Here is a 25,695-nt window from a genome sequence, read left to right as displayed (position 1 = left end):
TTCTGTGTAGTAATACTGTATTCTTCCAGCTCCTTCCTTACTACTTTCAGACCATATCTTTTCATCTCTCACAACTTTGTGAAATTTTGGCATTGTCTACCTTTCTCACATGTCTTGTTAGAGGACCTCATCATCACCCCACACTGTTGCTGAAGACTTGGGTGCCCGTTTCCCTGTCTATCCCTCTGGCTTATTTGGTGCCATGCATGGATGTGGTTTAACCTTACAAGTGTACAGTTCTTTAGCATTCCAGCCCAGAAATGTCTTCTCCTGCTCTCCATTTCTACAACCTTGCCTGAGGCCACACCTGGCCACCATAGGGAACTGCTGCTCCTCTGAAATTTTAACCTCTGTATTGTGTCAGGTGTTGACAGTGACAACAGAACGCTACCTGCAGCTCTCTCAGGCCTCACCTTGGCTGACATTGTTTTTTAACCTTACCGAGAGAGACCTCCAGCAACTTAAGCCCCTTCTTTTTCCCTCAGTCTTCTAGCACTTTCCATAATCAATCCAACATCATGCCTGCGACACTCCTGAAACAGACCACTGAGCACTATGGAAGAAAGATACAATGGGCCCTTTGGCAAAGTCACACATTTAGTATCTCCCCACTCCACTGCCCCTCAGTAGTTCCTGGCGATCCTCTGCGTGCCTTCCATCAGCATTTGTTTCCACAACCTCCCACGGCTCTTCTGCTTTCAGCACTGTCTTCTCACCTCCTTCCATGTCCCCTTTGACCTCTTCTCTCTGCATATACGCTTCACTCCCAGTTCACTGAAAACACAAATTATCGGGGAGGGCCTTTCTCAGCTCCACACTGGCCTGCTTCCAAACCCAGGCATATTTGCAGCACTTTGCGCCTCCAAGAAACAGGGCTCCTCAGACTGTTTAATTTCTTGCAGCATCATTTGTCAGTTAGCCACAGAATCGTAAACCTCTGACCCAGCCAGCTCTAGTCTTTATTTCCCAGAATATGTTTCATAGTTTCCTGATCTGCGCCTGTTTGTATATGTAGGTCTTTACCCCCAAATGCCTTCATTGTAATTCAATATATTTTCCCAAATTAGCTCAAAGACCTCCTCTTCCAAAAAAATTTTTAAACCTCATCTCAGACATCAGTGTTTTTCTTTTTGAAATGTGAATGGTTTTCCTTTTATTTCACTTAGTTTCTGCCCATCCCCTCAATTTGTTACTCAGCCCACACTGTCTGGCACTATACTTGCTCCTGTCCATGGTCTATCTACTCAGCTGGCTGCAACTCCAAGCAAGCAGGGAGGAGACATTGTACCTTCTTTGTAGCCTACATCCATAGGAATGCAGCACCTCGCAAGAGTGGGTGCTCAGCACATATTTGTAAAGCAATCAGAAATGCATCCCTTCCGTGCCACCCTCCTCCGAGGACTAATTTCATGTGCATCCATGTGATGGATATTACTCAATGTCCTGCATTTTACAGGCTAGAGAAAACTTCCGTGGAAAATTGCAATCTCGTCTTTTCAAGCAACCTCAGTCCTTTGGTTCTGTTGTTCCTCTTTTGTTTCCCATTTTTGTAACTATTAAAACTATCAAATCTACTTCATGCCTGTTAGATTGCTTTGGATGACTGCAGGTCTTGTGATTTTTGCTGGTTGTTGAGGGTTTATCCCACCAATAGATGTTACCTCATTTTTGTGCTTTATTCCTCTCTTCCTTTTACTCTTTGTTTTAACTTCACTGAATAGAGATTAATACACACAGTTCAGGAAACTCCTTTATTACAAAAACTTCCTCCTTGGTAGCAGTCATTTTGTTGAATCATTTGTCATTATTTCCACTCTATAACTTACATTACCAGAATTCTGGCAATTGCCTAGCAGTGAGAAAGCAATCAATTAAAAAATATTTGGAATGAATGTTGTCTAAGAGTATTCTTAAATTTCACCACTATGTGGTCTACCTTGTACTGAAAGTCTTTCAGTGCTCTAAAGAGAAAATGCTTTTAATTGGAATTATTCTCTTACACAAAATATATACATGGTTTCATAATTTAATTTATGTGTTCTTTTCTAGGTCACAAATGGCTACTTTTCATGGGGCAGTGGTTTAGCTACATTATCCAATATAGATATTCGAATTCCAACAGGTAAGTCATTTTTTACTCAGTTTTTAAATTGTTAATTACCAAAACTATGGATATCCAAGATATTTGATCTTAACGACAGCAGTAACAACAACAAGACTTTTAAAACATTATAAACATTATCTATAGTTGGTTTTTTACACCATGTAGCTCACGAGCCACTGTATCATTGTAGAAATGGCTGGAAATGCTTTTCACTACAGAGTGTGTAGACATTGGATAAGTTATCAACTGTCCAAATAAGCTGTTATCAGCTCATTTGCTGATTTGTCCATTTAAGTAATGGGATAGTTGATTTTTTGTTCTGTTTGAGAAAGGATTTAAAGAAAGATCACATAAGAGAATTATTTTCTATCCTGAAAGACAACTAAAGTTTTCAAGATGTTTAAGGCTCAAATGCTCAATAATTTTTATTTAAAATGTCTAGTAATTAAATAAAAATTCATTTTTGAGCTGGCTTGATAGAAAATAGGTTGGGATTTTTCTATTTTGCATGCATATCAAAGTCTGAAATTAGAGAAGATGTCTTAATGCCAGCCTAAATCCCTTTCATCCCAATTATCAATTTCATCCCAATTATCAAATTCAGCCTTCTCCTGAATGAATTGAATAATAAAATTAAAACTAATTGAGATTATTTAGGCAAATATTTCATTGCTCTCTTCATTAATCTCAGCTATTCTCAAAGTTGGAAACAGTAAAGCAAGACCTATTATCTTTTAAATTTGCTCTCTGTTTTCAAAAAAAACTTGTGTATCAGAGAAAGGAGCTATGTCACATAAATACCTTATTGCTGGAGACCAAAAGGGGGCCATTGATTTTGAAACATCATCCTTTCTAAATGTATTTTGGTTTTGTTTTACTAAGAGGATTCCATGTCCTCCTGTTCTTAACCTTGTTTTAATTTTCCTAGGTCAGTTGACCATGATTGTGGGTCAAGTGGGATGTGGGAAGTCTTCTCTTCTCCTTGCTATCCTTGGTGAGATGCAGACACTGGAAGGCAAAGTCCACTGGAGCAAGTATGTATATTTTTAACTGGTTTCTATTTTTCTGCCATACATTTGATGATCTTCCAAGGAAAGATCCAAATGATAATCCAAAGGAAGAACTTAGACCAACAGATTCCTAAGTTAGAAATCTGAGAATCGCCTCAGAAACAGATACAGCTTTTTAGTGGAAAACTTAAATGTCATGAATTAAAAATTACAAAACAGTTTCTTTAGAGGTTTAAAGTGACATGAACTAGTATGATTGGGATTGTAAAGATCGATTTTCAAAGTTAAATGGGTAACATTTAAAGAAATAATTTGAAAATTCATCTTGGGTAAAAGAAGTTTTGGAAAACTGACATTATTCAGAAAGCTTAAATGCAAACAGAACCATAATGGTTCAGTGTTCAGTGAAGAAATACCAAATAATCTTTTCCAAAATCTTCATAAGGGGCTGAGAAACCAGCCATTTCTTTTCACACCCAATGTAAAATAGACACTAGAAAGATCTAGTAATTGAGATATGGGTAGGTCGGAGTGGTATGGAAAAAGAAGGTATCTAGCATGGGGTTTCTTCTGAATATTTGAACGGTTGGCTTGGGGTCTTCAAAGCACATTGCAATAATAAAGTGACTCAGAATTATAATATTATATAATTGTGTGATAAAGAGTTAATCCTATTTATTTAATTCAGCCTACCTGGTAGATTCCCCATAAGCAGTGTATGAAGAAATCGGCTATAGCTTATCTAGGAAATTGGATTGTAGACCAGTGATTCTCAACCACATGTGACTTTGCTCCCAGTGGAGATATTTTTGGTTGTCATACTGGGGAATAGGTTGCTTCTGATCTTGTTGGTAGAGGCTATAGTTGCTTCTAAACATCCTACAATGCACAGGATACCCCACCACCACCACCACCACATGTGACAGGGTATCATCTGGCCCCAAATGTCAGTTGTGCCAAGGTTGGGAAACCTTAATATTTTGCACCTACTGTTGTGGACTCTACTGTTGCTAACTCTGCTGTTTACACACAGCTATATCTCAAGAGTGAGTAAAGACTATTTAAGGGCGTTTTTAGAATTGATTCTATGTTAAACTCCAGTGATGAGAAGGAAATGCCTGAATGTGAAATTTGAGTTAGAAACATCCTATATTTGGTATCATGGATGCAAGAAGGAGACTGAGAAATGTTGAGTGTAAATTCTGTTTCTGGTGGGCCAACATAAAAGACATAAACATTAAACTGTTTAGTGAATATCCAGAAGAGAGCTTGGCAAATAATTGCTACCTACGGTTTGCCTCATGATGAGTTCCTGGTGATCACTAAGGTCAGGCAGCAGGTAGTCTGCCCTGTCACTATCTCCTTCCATCTTGGATGACTGTATGTTTTGAGAAATAACTTACTTGATTAAATTATATTGTGTGCTGTGCACAACCATAATAAAGTTATTTGGGTTTTATTTTTACCTTTGTTTCACTGTCATTAAAAGAGAGAGAAAGTATGGGAAACTGGCAGAAGAAGCTTGAGGTTTTATTTTCAGACCTCTAGGATGTTCTTCTAATCTAGTCTTCTCTAGTGTTGTTTAAGATTACATTTAGGACAGATCAACTTCCACTATTATCATTAATAATCTGTATCATTTTGTTAATGGATAAATAAATGATAATGATTCTTAGGAAAGTATTTTACATAATCTAGTATTTATTTTTTTGCATTCCTAAACAAGATATCCTATTTCATTTCATAAAGATAGTGAATTATTTTATTTAAAATAACAGAGTATAGGGTGGCTCATTCAATTGGTCATCCAGCTCTTGATTTTGCCCAGATCATGATTGGGATCAGATCAGGGTCCTAAAATAAGCCCCAGATCAGCCTCTATGCTAACTGGGGAGTCTGCTTGCCCCTTTCCCTCTCCCACTTGGTCTCTCTCAAATAAATAAATAAATAAATAAAATATTTTAAAAAAATAACATAGTAAAATAAAGCTTGAAAAATAAAGATAAGGATATCAAGAATAAAATAAGAATTAAGTAATCTGAGACGTGAATAGGAAGAAATGTATGCACTGGAGTTGTGCATATTTATGAAATATGGAGCAGAGGTTACACTCTGAGCTTTATGAAAACTAGGCGAAGAGGAAACTAGAGATAAAAGCATACACTTACTCAACAGAGTTTAAGAAATCTTTCTTATGGATCCTAATAATAAAAGCTAATTAAAAAAAAGATTATGTCTTAGAGATGGAGCCAATAGGATGAAGGTATAAGAAAGGATTTATGATAATTCTAAGTATTTATAAAATCCTCATAATTAAAAAATCCTCTTTTTACAAAGACTTGCCTTCACAGACAATAATCCCATCTTTTAATGGCAAAAGGACAGATATTTTCTTCAAATAATGTTTGTGTTGGCTTAGAGACATACAACCTAAAAATTAAGCCTCTAAGAGATTCGATAAACTAACACAAATCCTATTTTCCTTTAAGTGTAGGAATTACTTAATTTTCTTTCATGGTGTCCTTAATCTTTTGTTTTTTAAATTATTTTATTTTATTTTATTTTTATAGACAAATAATGTATTTTTATCCCCAGAGGTACAGGTCTGTGAATCGTCAGGTTTACACACTTTACAGCACTCACCATAGCACATACCCTCCCCAATGTCCGAAACTCCACCCCCTCTTCCAACCCCCCTCCCCCCAGCAACCCTCAGTTTGTTTTGTGAGATTAAGTGTCACTTATGGTTTGTCTCCCTCCCAATCCCATCTTGTTTCATTTATTCTTCTCCTACCCACTTAACCATGTTGCATCTCCACTTCCTCATATCAGGGAGATCATATGATAGTTGTCTTTCTCCGCTTGACTTATTTCGCTAAGCATGATACGCTCTAGTTCCATCCATGTTGTCGCAAATGGCAAGATTTCATTTCTTTTGATGGCTGCATAGTATTCCATTGTATATATATACCACCTCTTCTTTATCCATTCATCTGTTGATGGACATCTAGGTTCTTTCCATAGTTTGGCTATTGTAGACATTGCTGCTATAAACATTCAGGTGCAGGTGTCCCTTCGGATCGCTACATTTGTATCATTAGGGTAAATACCCAGTAGTGCAATTGCTGGGTCATAGGGTAGTTCTATTTTCAACATTTTGAAGAACCTCCACACTGTTTTCCAGAGTGGTTGCACCTGCTTGCATTCCCACCAACAGTGTACGAGGTTTCCCCTTTCTTCTCATCCTCGCCAGCATCTGTCATTTCCTGACTTGTTGATTTTAGCCATTCCAACTGGTGTGAGGTGATATCTCATTGAGGTTTTGATTTGTATTTCCCTAATAGCGAGTGATATGGAGCACTTTTTCATGTGTCTGTTGGCCATCTGGATGTCTTCTTTGCAGAAATATCTGTTCATGTCTTCTGCCCATTTCTTGATTGGATTATTTGTTCTTTGGGTGTTGAGTTTGCTAAGTTCTTTATAGATTTTGGACACTAGCCCTTTATCTGATATATCATTTGCAGATATCTTCTCCCATTCTGTCAGTTGTCTTTTGGTTTTGTTAACTGTTTCCTTTGCTGTGCAAAAGATTTTGATCTTGATGAAATCCCAATAGTTCATTTTTGCCCTTGCTTCCCTTGCCTTTGGCGATGTTCCTGGGAAGATATTGCTGCGGCTGAGGTCGAAGCGGTTGCTGCCTATGTTCTCCTCAAGGATTTTGATGGATTCCTTTCTCACATTGAGGCCCTTCATCCATTTTGAGTCTATTTTCATGTGTGGTGTAAGGAAATGGTCCAATTTCATTTTTCTGCATGTGGCTGTCCAATTTGCCCAACACCATTTATTGAAGAGGCCTTCTTTTTTCCATTGGACATTCTTTCCTGCTTTGTCAAAGATTAGTTGACCATAGAGTTGAGGGTCTATTTCTGGGCTCTCTATTCTGTTGCATTGATCTATGTGTCTGTTTTTGTGCCAGTACCATGTGTTCCAGCGTCTTGATGATGACAGCTTTGTAATAGAGCTTGAAGTCCGGAATTGTGATGCCACCAACTTTGGCTTTCTTTTTCGATATTTCTTTGGCTATTCGAGGTGGTGTCCTTAATCTTTGATGAAACATATTTTCAGATCAGGAATATTCAGAAGATACTGACATTTTTTAAAAAAAATTTTTAAGATTTTATTTATTTGTCAGAAAGAGAGAGAGCACACACGAGCAGGGGGAGGTGCTGAGGAAGAAGCAGACTCTTGCTGAGCAAAGAGCCCAGTGCAGACTCAATCCATGACCTGAGCTGAAGACAGATGCTTAACCAACTGAGCCACCCAGGCATCCAGATGTGGATCTTCTTTTAAAGAGTTATTTCTAATTACTCTCCATTCCTTAAGAGGCTATTGTGCATAGTTGAATAAGGAAAGGCATAGAAACTTTATTAGAGTGAAGCTAACTTACAAATGATCAATACTGATAGGCTAATGATATGCTAATGCTAAGAAGTACTTTATTTCAGCAGATTGAATTGTTTGATATTTTTGGAAGCTCAAAAACAAAAAGACCCAATAAACTAAATGTTATCATAAGGCATCAAGTGCCTTGTGGTCATTATTTCACCATTGCAGTATCTCTGGTTGCATGAATTTTATTTTTACATGTGTCGTCATGGCCTGGCATGAGCAAAGTCCAGTGGAATACTTTACCCTATTGTGGTGATAAATATTTACTGTAGGAGGGAGAGAAGGTACTGCTGCTCATCTAGGACACACCTACATCTGTAGAACCAGGTACACAAAGACCTCTGTAGATGTTTCTTTGGAAATTGTTACCTTTGACCTAGTCTGCCATGTTGTAGCTCCAGAAGAGAAAGGTGAGAAAGATGACAAAGGGACAAAAAAATTCTCCAAAATTGTCAGAGTGCCAGGGTTTTTACCCCTGCATCTCAGTGTACTCTATATTTGTTGAAAAGCAAATGTTCTAGCGTACCTGGGTGGCATAGGCAATTGAGCGTCTGACTCTTGGTTTCAGCTCAGGTCATGGTCTCAGGGTTGTGGGATTGAACCTCACCAAAGGCTCTGTGCGGTGTAGAGTCTACTCAAAGATTCTGTCCTCCTCTACCCCTACCCCTCCTCTCTAAAAATAAATACATCTAAGAAAGAAAGAAAGGGAGAAAGAGAGAGAGAGAGAGAGAAAGGAAGATAGCTAGATGCCTGAGTGAGTTTTTTCTTCCCTAGTTGTCTTAACAGTAGTTCCTACTGCCATCTTAGGAGCTAGAACTAAATGGCTCTACATGATGGGTGGTTCCACTGAGGGAGTCTGGAATGTGTAGTAAGTGTGGTAATCATGTGAGACACAGATATCATTTGTTTTTGGTTTCCCTTTCTTTTCCTTTCCCTCTTGCCCAGGCATTAAAAATCTTCCTGTCAGGCCCCATATGTTCTAAAGTTCTATCTTCTAGTGTCTTAGTATAATTAGCTTTATAACAGTGGTTCAATTATTCTAAGACAGGTGAATTGAGAAGTTACTTCTTTTCGTGTGACTTTGCCTGGCATGAAGGAATAGTAACATTGAGTAACACTGAGTCAGCTTTCCTGGATTAGATATAACACAGCAGGTTTGTGTCCACATCTGGCTCCCATTCTTCTAAATTTTAGCTTGCAAAAGTCATTCTTTCCCATTCTATAAGTAACAACTATGATCCTTGAAAGTTGCTAGTTATCAAGTTTAATTTTTACTCTTGAAGGAAAATACACACAAACCGTGCATGCAGAAGGGAAATCTTATGCCATTTTCCAGAAGAAGATTTTCTCTATGACCTCTTTGTTTTCTCTTGTAGCTTTCAGGGCTGTTCACTGCCACAGTGAGTGGTCAAGCATGCATGGGTCTGGCCATGGTCCTGGTGATTTTCATGTAATCAGACAAGATCTGGTGTTGGAAGTCAGAGATAATTCTATTGATTTTAGAAGAGAAAAATAGTCCTACACAGTTGAATTTGATTAAAAATTTGCTGTGTAGAAGGTTGTAGAGGTATTCTTTAGAAGTTAAGGACTATAATATTACTTAGGGAAAATGAAAGAGGTTTTTTGTTTTTGTTTTTTTGTTTGTTGTTTTTGTTTTTTAATGGAAGATGCCTACCTAGTAAAGGAACCCTATCTACTTTATTTTTCTTACTCTAATACTAGTACCTCTTTGACATGCAGATCACTGTGTTAGTCACTAGGGGAAAATAACTAAGCAGAACAAGTCAGGTCCTCTTCTCATGAAGCTTACTGCTTAGCAGGGAAGGCTACAGGAAGTAAGAAAATAATTCCATAAGTAATTATTTGGTTAAACTTCTATAAATGCCAGGAAAAAGTAGTACTGGATTTTTTTTTTTAATTTATTTGATAGACAGATCACAAGTAGTCAGAGAGGCAGGCAGAGAAAGAGAGAGAGAGGAGGAAGCAGGCACCCCGCTGAGCAGAGAACCCGATGTGGGGCTCAATCCCAGGACCCTGGAATCATGATGTGAGCCAAAAGCAGAGGCTTTAACCCACTGAGCCACCCAGGTACCCCAGTCGTACCGGATTTTAAAAGAACAAATAATAGGTAACCTAACTGACTTGAGTCTGTGGGATCAACAAGGCTTTTTTAGGGGAATGCATAAATGAGTGATACTTGCTTATATTTTAAGGATAAACCAAAATTAATGAATCAAAAAAGAAAGGAGCTATAATTGGAGATAGAAGGTGGGGAAGAATATTCCAATTCTTCTTCAGTCTTTCTGTGGTCTGCTGTAGTTTCCTCTTCCTTTACATGGCCCTTAATCGGTCTTTGACTTCTGTTCTTCTCTAAGTATTTACAGCATAGCAATGTACATTTCTGGCCAACGTTTTTCTTCTGAAGACCTAACAGCTCCTCCAAAAAGTCTTATATAAGCTGCATATTGAGCACATCCAAACGGAGCTCATAAACCTCATATGTCCAATCCCTCCTTCTCTTGTATTTTGGCAGGGTGTGTCCCCACCCACTGAAATTAGTTGGTACTTGCCCAACACAGAGCTCAAAGGTTCAACCTAGATTCTTCTCTCTCTCCATTGCCTGCAGAATGCAACCAGTTACTTTCCTTCTGTCTGTCCTTAACATTCTTATGCCTAATTTAATTTGCCTAGTTCAGGAGAATTGGATATGTGAACTATTCACTGCAATAACTCCCTTACCTTTCTTCATACTGTTATGAGATGTACCTTTCTGACACGAAAATCTAGTCCCCTCTTGCCTATAATTTTTTTTTTAATTGACTGGCTAAAGCATACAAGAAATAGTCCAAAGACCTTTCTATACTATACCAGGAGCTTTCATGATCTGGTCTCTAACTTCTTAGCTTGTACCCTGCCATTCCCCTACCCTTACTATTGTGCTCTAGGAACTGAATTGCAGATGCACACACGTCCTCTGCAATGCCCTTCCTTAGATCGTTGGACTCACTTTTTTTCTAGTGTCACCTCAGATATTTTCTCTTTGACAAAGCCTTCTCTCATTCTTCTAGGTAGATTGAAATGTACCTTCTCTCCTGGTCCTCTGTATTTTGTTTAAGTAACTTATGTGGATGGTCTCCTTAGTAGAAAGAGATACCCTATATCCTAAGCATGTTGTCTTTTTCTCATTATTTGTTTCACATCTAGTCCAGCCCCTGGCTGTTTTCTATTTTTACTTGTGGAAAAACAGCACTCGTGCATCTCTGTCTCTATCTCAATCCTGTCTCTGCCTGTCTTTCTAATCTCAGCCTACAGCCCCCTCCAGCTACAACTCTAGCCCCTTCTTTCTGTAGATAAATACAAAAACAAAAACAAAAAACCCGTCTTTTATCCTTCCCATTCCTCTTACTCTCCTCTTTCCTTAGCCTACTGCACTCTGGTTTCTATCTCTGTTACTCCACTGAAGCTATTAAGTCCATCAGTGGCATTCTAGTTTTTAAAATTCACTGGGTATTTTTTGATCATTATATTACTTGATCTCCTGGCCACTTGATGTTGTTGCCCATACCTTTTCCTTCAACAGGCTTCTTGCTTAGTTTCTACTCATGGCTGAGTTTACCTTAGAGCATTGCCTGCTCCTCTTGGCCTTTTCTCCAGGTTTCTCTTCCTTCGCCATTTATTAAATAGTACTGTTTTTCAGGTTCTGGCTTTGTTGCCTTCATTTCTGCCTCCGTATATACTCGCCAGGCAATCAGATAGCTTCCTATGAATTTAGCTCCCTCTATCTGGTCTTGTACCTGTGTTCTATTATGAAACAAGCTATAATTGTTGGAAGTCATTTATTGACTTTTCATTAATTAAGGAAGGAATCCAAAGCCCTTGATATCTAAGGCATGTCTTAGGAGGGAAAATCACCACCAAGTCTTCATTTGTTCACCAGCTATCTCTTCTGAGCTTCACATTCTGCTTCCTAGCTATGGTCATTCAGATATCCCTTGGGTACCTCAAGTAGAATGTGTCTGATATTGAATTTGCTATCTTCCCCCAGCATACGCACTTCCTCGTCTGTGTTTCCTGTCCACAACTTCTTCCTCTCCCGCATCCCCTCCCTCCTTGTCAGTCACATAATCCTAGGTATCTTTGAAGGTGTCCACTTCTCTTCATTCATTCATCGTTACTCTAATTCAAAGCACTGCCTTCGTATCTCCATTACTGACCACTTCCAGTGGTCTCTCTGTCGGTCTTGGTCCTCCAATTCATTTGGTACATTCTGCAATCAGAGTGATATTTCTAAACTGAACCTATCTCACCCCCTCTTGTTTAAACCCTTTCAGTATTTTTCTGTTCTGAAGACAAATTCAGTAACTCTGAAAATGGTTTACAAGCCCCTTTGCTCTCTGGCTGTGCATGCTTTTTAAGTTCACTACATACTTTTCTTCACTTGCCGTTTACACCCACATTATAGTCATTTCGAATTTACATCAGTTCCTCATAAGGCCAGGATAACTCAAGGCCATCCAGTATGTGTTTTAATGGGTCTAAAATACTCTTCATCTTTACTTCATCTACCCCACTCTTGCTTGCCCCTCTGGCAGCAATTTTGCTGTATACCCTGGTTTGCCAAATGTGGATTGGGTTTTCTTTCCCTAGGGAGGTAATCAGTAAATACTTCAAAATTGATATTGAATAAATATAGTTGCAATTTAATGAATAGTAATTGAAAAAAATTTGATGCCTTCCAAATTCATATGTCCAATTTGGGCTGACATTTTCAAACATCTGGTGAGCATTTTCATGATTCTAATTGGCACTTCTGGCTGAATGGCCATTAGGCAAATTAATGCATTAATTTCTGCCATACACCTGCTTCTCTTCATCTGTTTTCCGTCTTGCTCAAATTAACTAAAACCATTGAGGTCAGTCATTAGCTTTTTACCATAAAAAAATCAAATTTCTTGATATCTAAAGCATACTATGTGGAACTCTCACTTAGAGGAAATTGTATTTTTTGTGTATGTGTGAGTAAATTAAGTCAGGGAATAATCATTAGTGAGAGGGAATTTTTTAGTCTGAGAGAGTTTTTTCCTACCTCCATTAACCATACCAAGATGTTATTAAAAATGTGCATGTGTGAAAATCTTATCGTTAGTAGCTTAATGCTAAAGATCACCAGGCAACATACTTAGGTATACTTTCTTCAAAAAAGCATATGATGCTTTCCAAAGCCAAATCAGATCTATTTTAGGGGTTCCACTGGACTTTAATTTTGTGTGTAGTTTTAGAATTCAGGTCTTTCAGAAGGATGGAATTCAATTACGTTATTAAGAATCAGAACAGTAAAATGCTCACAGGTGTTTTTCCCCCATAACATAGACATAACTAAATGTTTTTATTTTTTTAACTAAATGTTTTTAGACAAACATCTCTTTGTACATGAATCATATCAAACAATAATTATACCCAAATGTTGCAGTTTGACCTATTATACACGTCTGTTTTTCTCACCAGTTCCTTAAGAGCCAGGCTGTATCTAAACCTTTTAAGTTTAGAGCCCCCCAAATGTTCTTCCTTTCATGGTGTAGGGTTGTTAATTAGGAACTTAAATAGATTAAATTTGAATTTTAGGGGCACCTGGGTGGCTCAGAGTCAGTTAAGCAGCTGCCTTCAGCTCACATCATGATCCCAGGTTCCCTGGATCAAGCCCTGCATGGGAATTCCTGCTCAGTGGGGAGACTGCTTCTCCCTCTTCCTCTGCCCCTTCTCCTGCTTGTGCTATCAAGTAAATAATACTTGTGCTACCCCAAGTAAATAAATAAAATCTTTAATATAATAATAATAATAATAATAATAAATAATTTGAATTTTAAAGATAGGGAGGCTTTGGAGATACCAAATCCTTATATAGACTAAGAAACTATTCTAGGAAGATTACAAAAATTTATATAGCTAGTTGGAACAGAGTTGGGGTGGAACCCAGATCATTGTATGAACCCAGATTTTGTATGTAATAGGACAGTGCTGTCTATCTTTTGGAAGCCTACTAATTATTTCCTTGCTGATGAAGACATAAAAGAAAATTATCATCTGTCTGGTTTGTCTTTAAAATAATGTCAAATCCCATTTGGGAGAGAAACAGTTATTTAATATGATATGCATTTATTTTATTTCTTACCCAATATATGCACAGATTCACTCTATATTTATATTTCATAATTAATGAACATTGTTTGCCATACTTGCAGTGTAAATGAATCTGAACCTTCTTTTGAAGCAACCAGAAGGTATTATTTCTATTTTAATCTGCGTTTAATAAAAAATAACTTTCTTTCTCAGACTTTACTTATAATCTCTTACTCCTGGTCATTTTATTCATTCTGATATTGTATGAAGTTTTTATTAAAATGTGCCAACATATTTCCAATAGCAGTGGTTCCCAACATTTATAGGCTGCTAAAAAAAGTTAACTTGTCAAACAAAATGGCTCATTGTGTCAAGATTTTCTTCTCCATGAGTCTCAGAGGTCTCAACTTTGGCTGAAACTCAAACTGTTCTTAGCAAATTGGTTTTGGGACTTCATGAAATAAAAAAGCAAGAATATATATATTGTTTATGAGTTCAACAATGATGGGATCTGTCCCTAAGCTAGAGATGGGAAGACTGGGAGCGGGGAAGGGAAGCAGGCATGTCAGAAGTTGGGAACCACTGTTTTACTACATATATGGTTATCTAAGAGACTACTAGTATACTGTGTATCATCAACATGTCTTTTAAACTCCTAAGACATAATGTTTTAGGATGATTACTGAGCATTTCTAATTATTCCTTTTCTTAATCTTACTATCTTTTAACCTTGATTCCTTAATTACTACTTACAGACCATGAACTAACTGTGAATTTTGACTTTTAAGCTGATCCCTTTCCTACCCCAATCCCATTGTCTTCTTTATCTTCAACTCACATGTATTTTCCTGGTTATTGCAAATTAAAGTCTGATGTGTAGACATCTGGTAGAATTTGCAAGTGAAAAAAAAATGGGGGAGGAGAAAGAGGTTACAATTTTTAAAAAATAAACTATTTCAATATGTTTTGAAATATGTACTTTTAAAATGTGTAGTTATTTCAGTGTTGAAGTTTATCCTCAATATATTATTCTTTGTTTGGAAATAATTAAATGTTATCTATTACCTTAAAATATGTTAACATGATTAAGCCACAGACACAGTACCAATTCATGTCTTTCTCTAAGGTCTGCATATTAAACTAATAGTTATGTAAAGTGCTTTTAGTAAAAAGTAAAATCTCTGTGGCTATCACAGAGAGCGTGTTGCTATTGATTTTTTTTTAATTATTTTAAAAATTACACTCATTTTAGAAAGTAAATTTTCATTTTATTTAAACACTTCTTTAGCATAGCAAAATCAAATTTTGCACATTGAGAGACATTTTGATTAAGTTCAAGTCCTTTTAATTTAGGTGAAATACTTAACCATTAAATAATAAGGTTGGTGGTTATTAACATGTTCTTTCTTGAAAGTTTTCCATTTCTGTGTCTGAGATATTTTACCAACTTCCATTTTCCTTAGTGTTGCTAAAATACACACAGCACAACACCCTTGTATAATTTTGGGGTTTTGTTTTTCTTTTTCATTTTCCAGTAGGAACAGGTATTCTGTGGCGTATGCAGCTCAAAAACCTTGGCTATTAAATGCTACAGTAGAAGAAAATATCACCTTTGGAAGTCCTTTCAACAAACAGAGGTAATTTTGAATGCATAAAATTTAGAATGAAAATGAGCAACTATTTCTAATCCTTACGTTTGGTTCATGGTTTCTGCAACGTTTACAGCCATGACTTCCTTTTTTCCCTGGTTGCCTACTTCCACCCCCACTGTAAGGTCTTCTGAGTCAACATTTTAAAGAGAAGTCTTACTGGAAGTCTCAGCCCATCCTATACATTTATTGAGAACAACTTGTACACCAAAACTAAACAGCCGAAATGGAATTGGGGGCACGGGGCAGGGGAGTTACTGAGGTTACTGGTGAGTAGAAGGAAAAATCCAAGGAGCAGAAGGAAAGTTACTAGTGTAAAGATGAGGAAGAATGTGGGATCTGAGAGGTCTAGTTACGGAGAGTGGCCAGAATATGCCATCTCTCAACCGTCTTTAAATACCACCAGAGTGCACAAAGGCATAACCTTTACCTGAAGCCATCACTTCGAACCTTGAAAGTTAAGCATTAGGTCAGGGGAGATCAACTTATTTAGTAATGGAGGCTCTGCTAGAGTAACAAAAACTTATTTGACAAAAAAATCAATGGGTTTACAAAAAATATATATTAGGTCACTGGAAAGACATAAGGAGAGGAGGGAAGAGGAAAGCAGATAGTGTGGGAGGACGAACCTAAATTTCATAGGATCTCTTGGGGCCTGGGGAACGAAAGTCAGAAAAGGACTTATGTGTACTGACAGTAGCAAGCTAGACTATAAACAAAAGCTGAAGTGATGTAGTGGAGTGCCTTAAAAGCCAACTGGATATAATTCAGTGCATTCTGGGAGGCACAGTAAGTTTTAGAAAGGGGAATAACAAAGTAAATGTGATGTTTAATCTGGAAGTGTAATGGTAGATACATACAGGATGAATCTGAATTCGTAGCGAGGAGACGTTTAGACGTTTATTGGAATAATCGTCCCGGCATGCAGCGTTCATTGCCTGCACTCGGGGGTGACTACAGAAACTGAAAAGAAGAGACAGTTGACAGAAAACCATTCTAGAATAAGAATGGAAAAGTAAGAGCAAGGAGAAGAAGGATTATTCAAGAATGACTTTTTAATATTTTAAGACTAGATGATTGAGAAAGTGAAACTCTGGATATTTTCCCCAGCATTCTCTAGATCCATGCTTCCCTAAACTTCCAATTTATCATTTCTAGTCCCAGCCTTAGATCTATTTGTGTATCATCAGTCCTCAACCCTTTCCATTTCTCCTCCTTTCTGCAGGCAGACCATATGCACAGACACCCACCCACAACCTGTTTCAGCTCTAGAGAGTTTCCTGTTGTCCCTAAAAGGCACTATGACCTTTTCACTTTCACGCAGTTCGTGAAGTTTCCTTTTCCTCATTTTCTTCCTGGCCAATTACAACTCATCTATCTGGATACAGTTTACGTGTTGCCTCCTTTGCAAAGCTGTCACTAACTTCTCAAAGTGGTCAGCCATTTCTATGTATTCTAGGATCATTATAACCTACCTCTGATGTAGTGCCTAAGGAGATCTATTTTATTATATGCTTATCAGTCTTCTCCATTTAGTAGTTTTCTCAGAGTGAGAACCAATATCTAATTATCTTTGTATCCATAAACCTACCATTGAGGTAATCTGTACTACATTGCTCAACAAATGTTTTATTTTGGCTTCTAAGATATTGAACCCGGGACTTACTTTATGAGCAGTATATTAATAATGACCTAAAAAATCAAAATAATTTCTCCCAAAGGTATAAAGCTGTTACAGATGCCTGTTCTCTTCAGCCAGATATTGACTTACTACCTTTTGGAGACCAAACTGAAATTGGAGAGAGGGTGAGCTATGTATAGTTTAATTAAACAATAAACAAAAATCTAGAAAAGTCTTCTGGTTGTCTTTCACTTTTAATGGAGCATAATGAAATCTGAGAACATAGGAGCTGTGCCTTGTCCTAGTGACAAGTTCCAGAAACAGGAGCACAGGAGTTTTAATGCCACTCTGAAGTATTTGTTGGGTCACCACCAGCTATGTAACATTGTGCTAGCTACTAGAGAGTTCTTAAAGAATATGCAGTTCCTGTCTTTGATCAAATGCATTTTTACTTACTTGGAGTTGAAATTGAGGCTGCTTCCAACTTCTTCCACTCTTGTTAACATCTATTTAATCTATTAAAGTGGCCTTTTTTTCCTTTGTGTAAACCTGTTTTATGATGACATCGTACTATTCTGGGCAGCTAAAAAATATTTATGCCTCTATACAATCTTTATGACAATTTTGGCTAAAATTTTTTGACCCTCTTAGGTTTGAAGTACTGGGTATAAATTTTATGCATTATCTATGTTTATAGCAAATTTGTTAGACGGGTGTACTCTTTGCTGTGTATTGCAACTAAGGAAGCTAAGTGGTGAAAAGTTGAAGAGCTTGCCCAGTTAGTGGTGTAGCTGGGATTTGTGTAACTCTGTAGTTGGTGTGTTTTTTTTTTTAATTATCTTAGTCACTATAAATTGTATCATTAGCTTTTGATGTAGTGTTCCATGATTCATTGTTTGCATATAACACCCAGTGCTCTTAATGCCTTTTCTTGATTGCAGCACAGTATGATATCTATGAGTATGGACTCCTTAGTTTCCTAGTGTGTAAAGGGAATGCTACTCATATATTGCAATTGCTATAAGGAATAAAAGAAATAAGGAATGTAAAGGCATTCACACAAGCCTAGCACATACTAAGTGCTCAGCGTAGTTCAGAATGTTTTATAATTAGAACTTGATTATAAAATGTATTGCAACAGAATTATAATTCTGTTGAACATAATTGATAGTATCAAATTTAAGAAGTATGTATGAAGTAAACTACAGACACAATTCACAAAACTAGTAAAAATTTTGGAGTTACTTGCTGTGTTTAGCAGTCGACTCACCACGTGTTTGGTTATTGATGCTTTTGTACAGCAGAGCTATCTCTCAGAGTGAGAAAAGGATCTATGGTACCAGTCAAAAATCATCTTAACATAATTATTAAGTATTGACCAGCACTTTAAAAAGTATTAATGTAATTATAAAGTATTGAACAGAAAATTGACAATTTTCATTTTACCTCACCACTGTTATCACAATTTAATTAATAAATTACCATTAATTTAATATTTTTTTTAAAAAAGAAGTTTGTATTTTAAAGAAAATTTGTAAACAATAGATCGATTACTACTGGAAAGGGTGGATGCTTATGGTTACTTCTTCTCTAGGGCATCAACCTGAGTGGGGGTCAGAGGCAAAGAATCTGTGTGGCACGAGCTCTCTATCAAAATACCAACATTGTCTTTTTGGTGAGAATATGCCTTTATTTCTACTTCATTTTTCCCTCCGGACAAATGAGCCTTTAGAGACAAGTCAAGTGACTAAAGGAAAGACAGTTTAACTTCTGAAATCTTAAAGAATATAAAGGAAACTGAATCCCATAGTACAAACCAGATCAACATATAAGTCTGAAAGTTGGGGTATCTGGATTGGAATCCAAGTGACTTAGGTGCCCTGAATTGTTGCTTATATGAGATTCATAACCACGAGAATCATTAATGAAAAAGTCTTTATGGTGTTGGATCAACTGGACAGGTTCATATGTCTTCTCACTTATATTTGCTGACAAAAAAGGGATTAGAAGATGCACTCTTGGTGGATAGAGGGTAAGTATGCATAGTACTCCATTCCTGTGGTGTGAAATTCAGGCTGTGCATGACCTTGGACTGTGAAGCTTTCGAAAAATATAGAAATTTTGGTACCACCTTCAACCTACTAAATTATAATTTATAAACATAGAGTCTAGAGTCTGAGTCTTAAAAAGCTCCTTGGATGATTCTCGTGTATATCCTGGGTAAAAAACTTGGTTCTATCCATGGATCCATAAACAGAATTTGATGATTATGTTGATTACAAATTTTGCTATAGTTTGGTTCCTCCAGTAGGAGGTAGCTAAAATAACTTACAAGTATGTATATAAGAGATTAGCAGACTATGTAAATGTTTCCTTCCCCTGCCTTCTTCTGTGTAGTTATTCACCATTTATAAATCTGGTTTCCAGACTTACTTTAGAGTTTTCATTCTACCTAATACTGAGAAGCTCTTCAAAAAGTAGGTTTTAGAGTTTCCCACTAAATTTGTATCTATTGCTGGGGACAGAATTTAGACACACTGGAAATTTGCTTCAGGTTAATATCCCTAAGAATACCTGTCCCCAAAATTTTCCAGAAAAATACACCATTAAAATCATAGAAGGATCTAGCAGTAACTTATGTAATTGTAAATCCCTTTCACAGTGGATAGACCCACAGCTGGAAGTGACTTCTTGAGTCTTGGGATCAGTTAATGCCTGAACCACCTGAAGACCAAATGACTTAGGAATCTGAAAGAAACCAAGGTTCTCTGGGTGTAGTATTCTATCCCTGTTCATTCCATTGCCTTCAGTTTAACGACCCTTACTTATTTCAGTTGTAGAGCCAGGGAATTCAAAGAAGTCATAGCATTAACATTGTAGATTCCCATATCCATTCATTATAGGATTACTTTTCACACATCACCTCTAAGAGTTTTTTGATGACTCTCTGAGGACAGATTGCTTAACTTCAAGATGACCTTTTCCTTGTTGGTCAGTGTATAAATTTCCGACTGCTGCCATGACAAATTGCCATAATTGGTGATTCAAGTAATAATATGATGTGATGGTTCTGTAAATTAGAAGTCCAATATGTATCTTACTGAGTGAAAATTCTTGTAAACAGGGCTGTGTTCTCTTTTGGAGGCTTGAGGCGAGAGTCCATTTCTTTGCCTTTTCCAGCTTCTAGAGGCTGCCCACACTCCTAGGCGCATGGTTGCTTTCCTTCCTCATCAAAGCCGGCAACTTTGTATCTCTGGTCATTTTTACTAGTCACATTTCCTCCCTTCAAACTGGGAAAGTTCTCTGCTCTTGAGGATTTGTGTAATTGGTTTGGACCTATCTGGATTATCCAGGATAATCTTCCAATCTCAAGGTCTTTAATCTTAATCATATATGCAAAGTCCCATTTAGCATGTAAGGTAACATTGTTACAGGTTCTGGGAATTAGGACATCTTTGGAGGCTGTTATTCTGCCTACCATGGATAACTCTTATTGGAAAGTTATGATGTGATTAAAATTTGCATCTGTGGATTTTTCATTAATTGGTTTTCCTTCTGCTTCTGCAACAGCATTATTTCTTTTCTTCATCCACAATCAATATTTTAATATTATTTCCACAATTCACCTTACTTTACTTTTCTCTAAGCTAAGCAAGCTTAGTATTTTTAATTCTTCCACAGTAATATAATTTCTCTAACTTTTCTTAATCCTGGATATAATAGTGTTCTTCAGAGTCCCTTGAAAAAGTGTGTTCCAGATGTACTCTGGTCAGCTCAGATAACCTTAAAACTATTGGATTTTATGATCTAAATATTATATATACTTTATTGCAACCTAAAATTGAATAATATTTTAGCAGCAAAATATCTCTGTTGATGTGTTTTAATAATTATCTCAAAATGATATCTAACACTTCCATTGTTTAAAAACTCACAAAGCACTCAGTGTTATCCCATCTGATTCTTATGAGTGTGCTGTGAGGGTAGACGGTATCCCCATGTTAGATGAAGAAACGTATGCATAGAGCATCTTACCCAAGGACTAATGACTAGTGAGTGGCAAAGTCTGGCTAGGACAGCATGTCTGTTGAGTTTTGTTTTTCTGATCAGATAAGATTCTCTGGTATTAAAAACTATACATTACTGTCAAATTGCTACCGATATTGTCCTATTTTCCCTTTCCTTTTGCCTTCCCCCCTTCCCTGCCTTCTTTCCCATCCTCCATCTCTCTCTTCCCTTTTCTAGCCCTTCTTCTTCCTTCCCTCCTTCTTTCCATCCATTCATAGTTTGTAAATGTCCTCAGTGCCATCTTCTGTGATGGGTAGAAGAAACAAAGGAGAAAAAGACACTACTCCTATCTTTAAGGACCTTGTGTAAATAATTACTTGGATGATCTTATGTTTTGCCTTAAATAAACTTAATCACATATCAAAGCCAAATGGAAACAGCTTAATGATGTATCAAGGATATTAGTTATTTTTGAAGCTTTATGGAATGTGCTGTGTATATCAGTGAATATATTTGTTTTTTTCCAAAGGTATAGCCATGCAAAACATAGAAAGCTTATTCAGAAAGCCTGGATGCCTCTGTCAGTGAAGCAGCTGCCTTCAGCTCCGGTCATGATGCCCAGGTCCTGGGATGGGGTCCCGCACTGTGTTTCCTGCTCAGTAGGGAAGACTGCTTCTCTTTCTCCCTCTCCCTACTGCTTCCCCTGCTGGTGTGCTGTCTCTCTGTTTCTCAAATAAAAATCCTTAAAAAATTTTTTTTTAAAAAAGCTAATTCAATCTTCCTATTCATTCTTCTTCTTGGAACATTTCAAAAATAATGGTCATTAAGATGATCCAGAGTTCTGAAAGATTTTGAAGTATCTCACAGGTCATTGAAAGAAATTTCAGGACGATCAAGACAATTATGTCATTAAGCCCATTTTGTTTAATAACCGTGTTTGAAATATATATACACACAATTAAGATATATATGGGTATATGTATGTGTCTGTATAATGATATCATTTTATTAACTGAAATATCACATTGTCCAATATTTTGCATCATTTAAATGATTTAAATAAATGATATTACAATAGGCATTTCTCTGTTGTTAAATGTATTCCAATAAAAGCCATTTGAGGACATAAATTAAATCACCTCTTTATTCATCACTATGAAATCAGTAGACTGATTTTTTTTTTTTTAAGATTTTATTTATTGTTTTGCCAGAGAGGAGAGCGAGCACAAGCAGGGGGAGTGGCAGACAGGAGAAGAAGGCTCCCTCCTGAGTAGGGAACCCAATGTGGGACTCCATCCCAGGACACTGGGGTCATGACCTGAGCTGAAGGCAGAAGCTTAACCAACTGAGCCACCCAGGTGCCCCTGATTTTTAAAAAGCTATTACAATTTTAAATCACCCTTTAACTATCTGAGTGCCTCATTCATATTTCCTTTTCATACATGCTTCTCCTAAGTACTTTAATAAAGCCATCTTGCTTATAATAGTTTCTGTCGAGGCAGGCAGAGATTGATGGAGACTTTATGAAATTAATGAGCTAATTGTATCACTAGTGTAATGACTGCATACACACATTTATTCTAACTTCCAGATATTAATTTCTATCTCAATAGAAATTGTTTCTGTTTTTCACTGTCCAGATAATTAGCCAATGCAATTTATCTCTATACACACTATGACTGTGCTTACTCAATTGTTTAGAAAATTTTCCCTAGTCGTAATTTTTAAGTATTTCAGTATGTAACCAGTAGAATGAGTGGACTTCTTTTTTGGTCCTGTAGGCAAAGTAAACATTTGTTTCATATTGCATGTATGGAGGAGCAACAAAGAAATAAATATGATGATGAAGACATTGATGTATTCCTTTTTCATTGTTCCAATCACTTCCCAGTTCTTCACCAGAAACCTCTACTATTTTCTACTGCCTTGTCCCTGAGTTTCTCTCATCCCTGCTATGAGTGGTGCTCCAGTTGGTGGTTATGTATCTATTCACCATCCTCCCTGCATGTCACTTTGCTTCTTAATTCCTTGTTTTCTGGAAACGTTTTCTCTAGTAGTTTCTAGATTTCTTCTTTTAAGGATTCCAAAACATCAAGTATCTACTTTGATGCTGTGTTTAACATTATAGAAATAAAATGTATGTTGAAATAATTAATAGGAATGTCATCACCAGTCAATTATTTCCTAAATTATTTTCTAAATGTCTTAACTGGTACATAAAAACTTCCTCTCTGGGGTGCCTGGGTAGCTCAGTGGGTTAAAGCCTCTGTCTTTGGCTTAGGTCATGATCCCAGGGTCCTGGGATCAAGCCCCACATCGGGCTCTCTGCTCAGTGGGGAGCCTGCTTCCCTGTCTCTCTGCTACTTGTGATCTCTGTCTGTCAGATAAATAAATAAAATCTTTAAAAACAAACAAACTTCCTTTCTTCCCAAGACAATTGGGAATTTGTCAGCTCGGTGGTAGGTAGAATATTCTTGTGGTTACTACTATTAATACTGATAATATAATAATAGCTATCATTTGTTTAGTGTTTTTTACATGGTACTGTACTAAGTACTTTATTTGATTCAGTTAATATTTTTATGCTTCTTTTACAATATATTTTCAAGTCCTTGAATATGTTTATAATAAGTTTAAATGGCTATTAATTTATCTTGAGTCATAGTTTCCACTGACTGCTTTTTCTCTTGACTATGGCCCAAACCTCCCCATTACTTTATATATCTGTTGATTTTTTCTGTATCCTGGATATTATAGGTGATATATTGTAGAGCCTCTAAATTCTCATATTTTCTTGTGATGATGGTTGATTTGTTCTAGCAAGGTAGTTAACTTGGCTAGAGTCAGACTCCACCTGAAATTTCTTTTTTTAATTGAAGTATATTTGACAAATAAGATGTATTTAAAATGTATGATCTCTCTGATATGAGGAATCCGAGAGGCAGGGCGGGGGTTCATGGCAGGTAGGGAGGGAAAAAATGAAACAAGATGGGATCAGGAAATCATAAGAGACTCTTCATCTCATGAAACAAACTGAGGGTTGCTGGGGGGGGGGGCAGCTGGGTCATGGACATTGGGGAGGGTATGTGCTATGGTGAGTGCTGTGAAATATGTAAGCCTGATGATTCACAGACCTGTACTCCTGGGGCAAATAATACATTATGTGTTAATTAAAAAGTGTACAACATGTAATTTGATATATTTATACATATATATTTATTTATATTTATATACTAGTAAAGTATTGCAGTTATAGTAATATTTAATACTTTTCTCTTTTGACTTTAATATTAGAATTTTAACTGATTTACCTATCACTGTTAAAATATTAGGGTATTCTAACTTAATTATGTATTTATCTTTATTAGTGAGTCTTAAGCTTTCATTTGTTTTCCTCTTACTACATAGTGTCATTTCATTTCACCTTGAAGAACTCTTTTAACATATCTTGTAAGGGCAGTCTAGTGATGATGAAATTCTTCAATTTGTCTTTGCCTGGAGAACTCTTTGTCTTTCTTTCAGTTCTAAAGCACAACTTTGCTGGGCATTCCTGTTTGGTAGAATTTTGTTTTTGTTTTTGTTTTTCTTTTAGCACTTTGAATTACCACCCTTTTATCTTCTGGCCTGCTAGGGTTCTGCTGAAAAATCTTATACACTTGTGGGCATTGTCTTGTATGTAGCACGTTAGTTTTTCTCTTATTATTTTTAAGGTTCTTTTTTTGCCTAAATTTGACAGTTTAATTTTAATGTGTCTTAGTTTGGCTCTTTTTCAGTTCATCTTTTTTGGTACTTTTGGTGTTTTCTGGATCTGAATGTCTGTTTCTTTCCCCAGGTAGGGGAAATTTTCTACCATTATTTCTTTGAATAAACATTTTGCCCCTTTCTTTCACTTCTCCTTCTGGGATCCCTTAAATGAATATATTGCTCTTCTCCATGATGTCCTTTGAGTCCCTTAAGCTATCTTCAGTCTTTTTCATGCTTTTTCCCTTTTGTTCTTCTGACTGGATTAATTCCACTACCCTGTCTTTAGTTCACTGATTTTTATTCCTCTTAATCTAGTTATCTGTTGAAGTCCTCTATGGAAACTGTCAGTTCAATTATTATATCTTAACACTATGATTTTTGTTTGGTATGATTTTACATCTCTTTGTTAAAATTCTCACTTTATTCTTGCATTTGTTTTCCAACCTCAGCGAGCATCTTTATGTGAGCTTTGAACACTGTATCAGATAAATCACTTACCTCCATTTCATTAAGATTGGTTCCTGGAGATTTATCTTGTTCCTTTGTTTGGAACATATTCTCTTGTTTCTTAATTTCCCATGACTCTCTGTGTTGCCTTCTGTGCCTTAGTAAAGTAGACAGCTCTCCCAGTCTTGACGGACTGGTCTCCTGTAGGCGATGAACCTCATCATTCAACCTAACCCAAGCTCTTGGTTGCCTCTCAGAACTTTGTGACTGCCCGAGCTTCTGTCTTTATTCTTACTGATTCCCAGTGGTTGGTAGTGGGCTATGACCCATCAGTGTCCTGAAGAGGAGGATTGCAGTCAGCACCTAAATGGAGGCTGATTAGAAGTTGGACCCTCGGGCAGCAGCTGAGAAAATATTTAGTCAAAACCCTTTTTACAGTGACAAAGATGCCTGTTTGAAAAGCAAACAGGGAGAAATTGGGAGATGAGCATTTTTGTCTGGTCCACACGCACTGAGCCAGAGCATATAGCCATGTGGGGTGCTCCT

At 36.9% G+C, this 25,695-nt stretch overlaps 1 protein-coding gene across 12 annotated transcripts in view; it reads left to right on the top strand.

Annotated features, from left to right (window-relative positions):
- Positions 1-25,695, top strand: part of ABCC9 (ATP binding cassette subfamily C member 9) — a 158,150-nt gene that overhangs the window by 79,817 nt on the left and 52,638 nt on the right. For 11 of the 12 annotated variants that reach the window (XM_059185727.1, XM_059185722.1, XM_059185716.1 and 8 more), the window contains 6 exons: positions 2,050-2,122; positions 3,033-3,138; positions 13,803-13,841; positions 15,216-15,317; positions 17,051-17,135; positions 18,545-18,625. In XM_059185727.1, the coding sequence (XP_059041710.1) occupies positions 2,050-2,122; positions 3,033-3,138; positions 13,803-13,841; positions 15,216-15,317; positions 17,051-17,135; positions 18,545-18,625 (486 nt within the window). The remainder of the gene's footprint in view (positions 1-2,049; positions 2,123-3,032; positions 3,139-13,802; positions 13,842-15,215; positions 15,318-17,050; positions 17,136-18,544; positions 18,626-25,695) is intronic. The other variant, XM_059185728.1, reaches the window with a different exon arrangement.

Source organism: Mustela lutreola, chromosome 8 (assembly GCF_030435805.1).
Source record: "Mustela lutreola isolate mMusLut2 chromosome 8, mMusLut2.pri, whole genome shotgun sequence".
Taxonomy (NCBI): domain Eukaryota; kingdom Metazoa; phylum Chordata; class Mammalia; order Carnivora; family Mustelidae; genus Mustela; species Mustela lutreola.
This window is presented reverse-complemented; position numbering and strand designations above follow the sequence as displayed.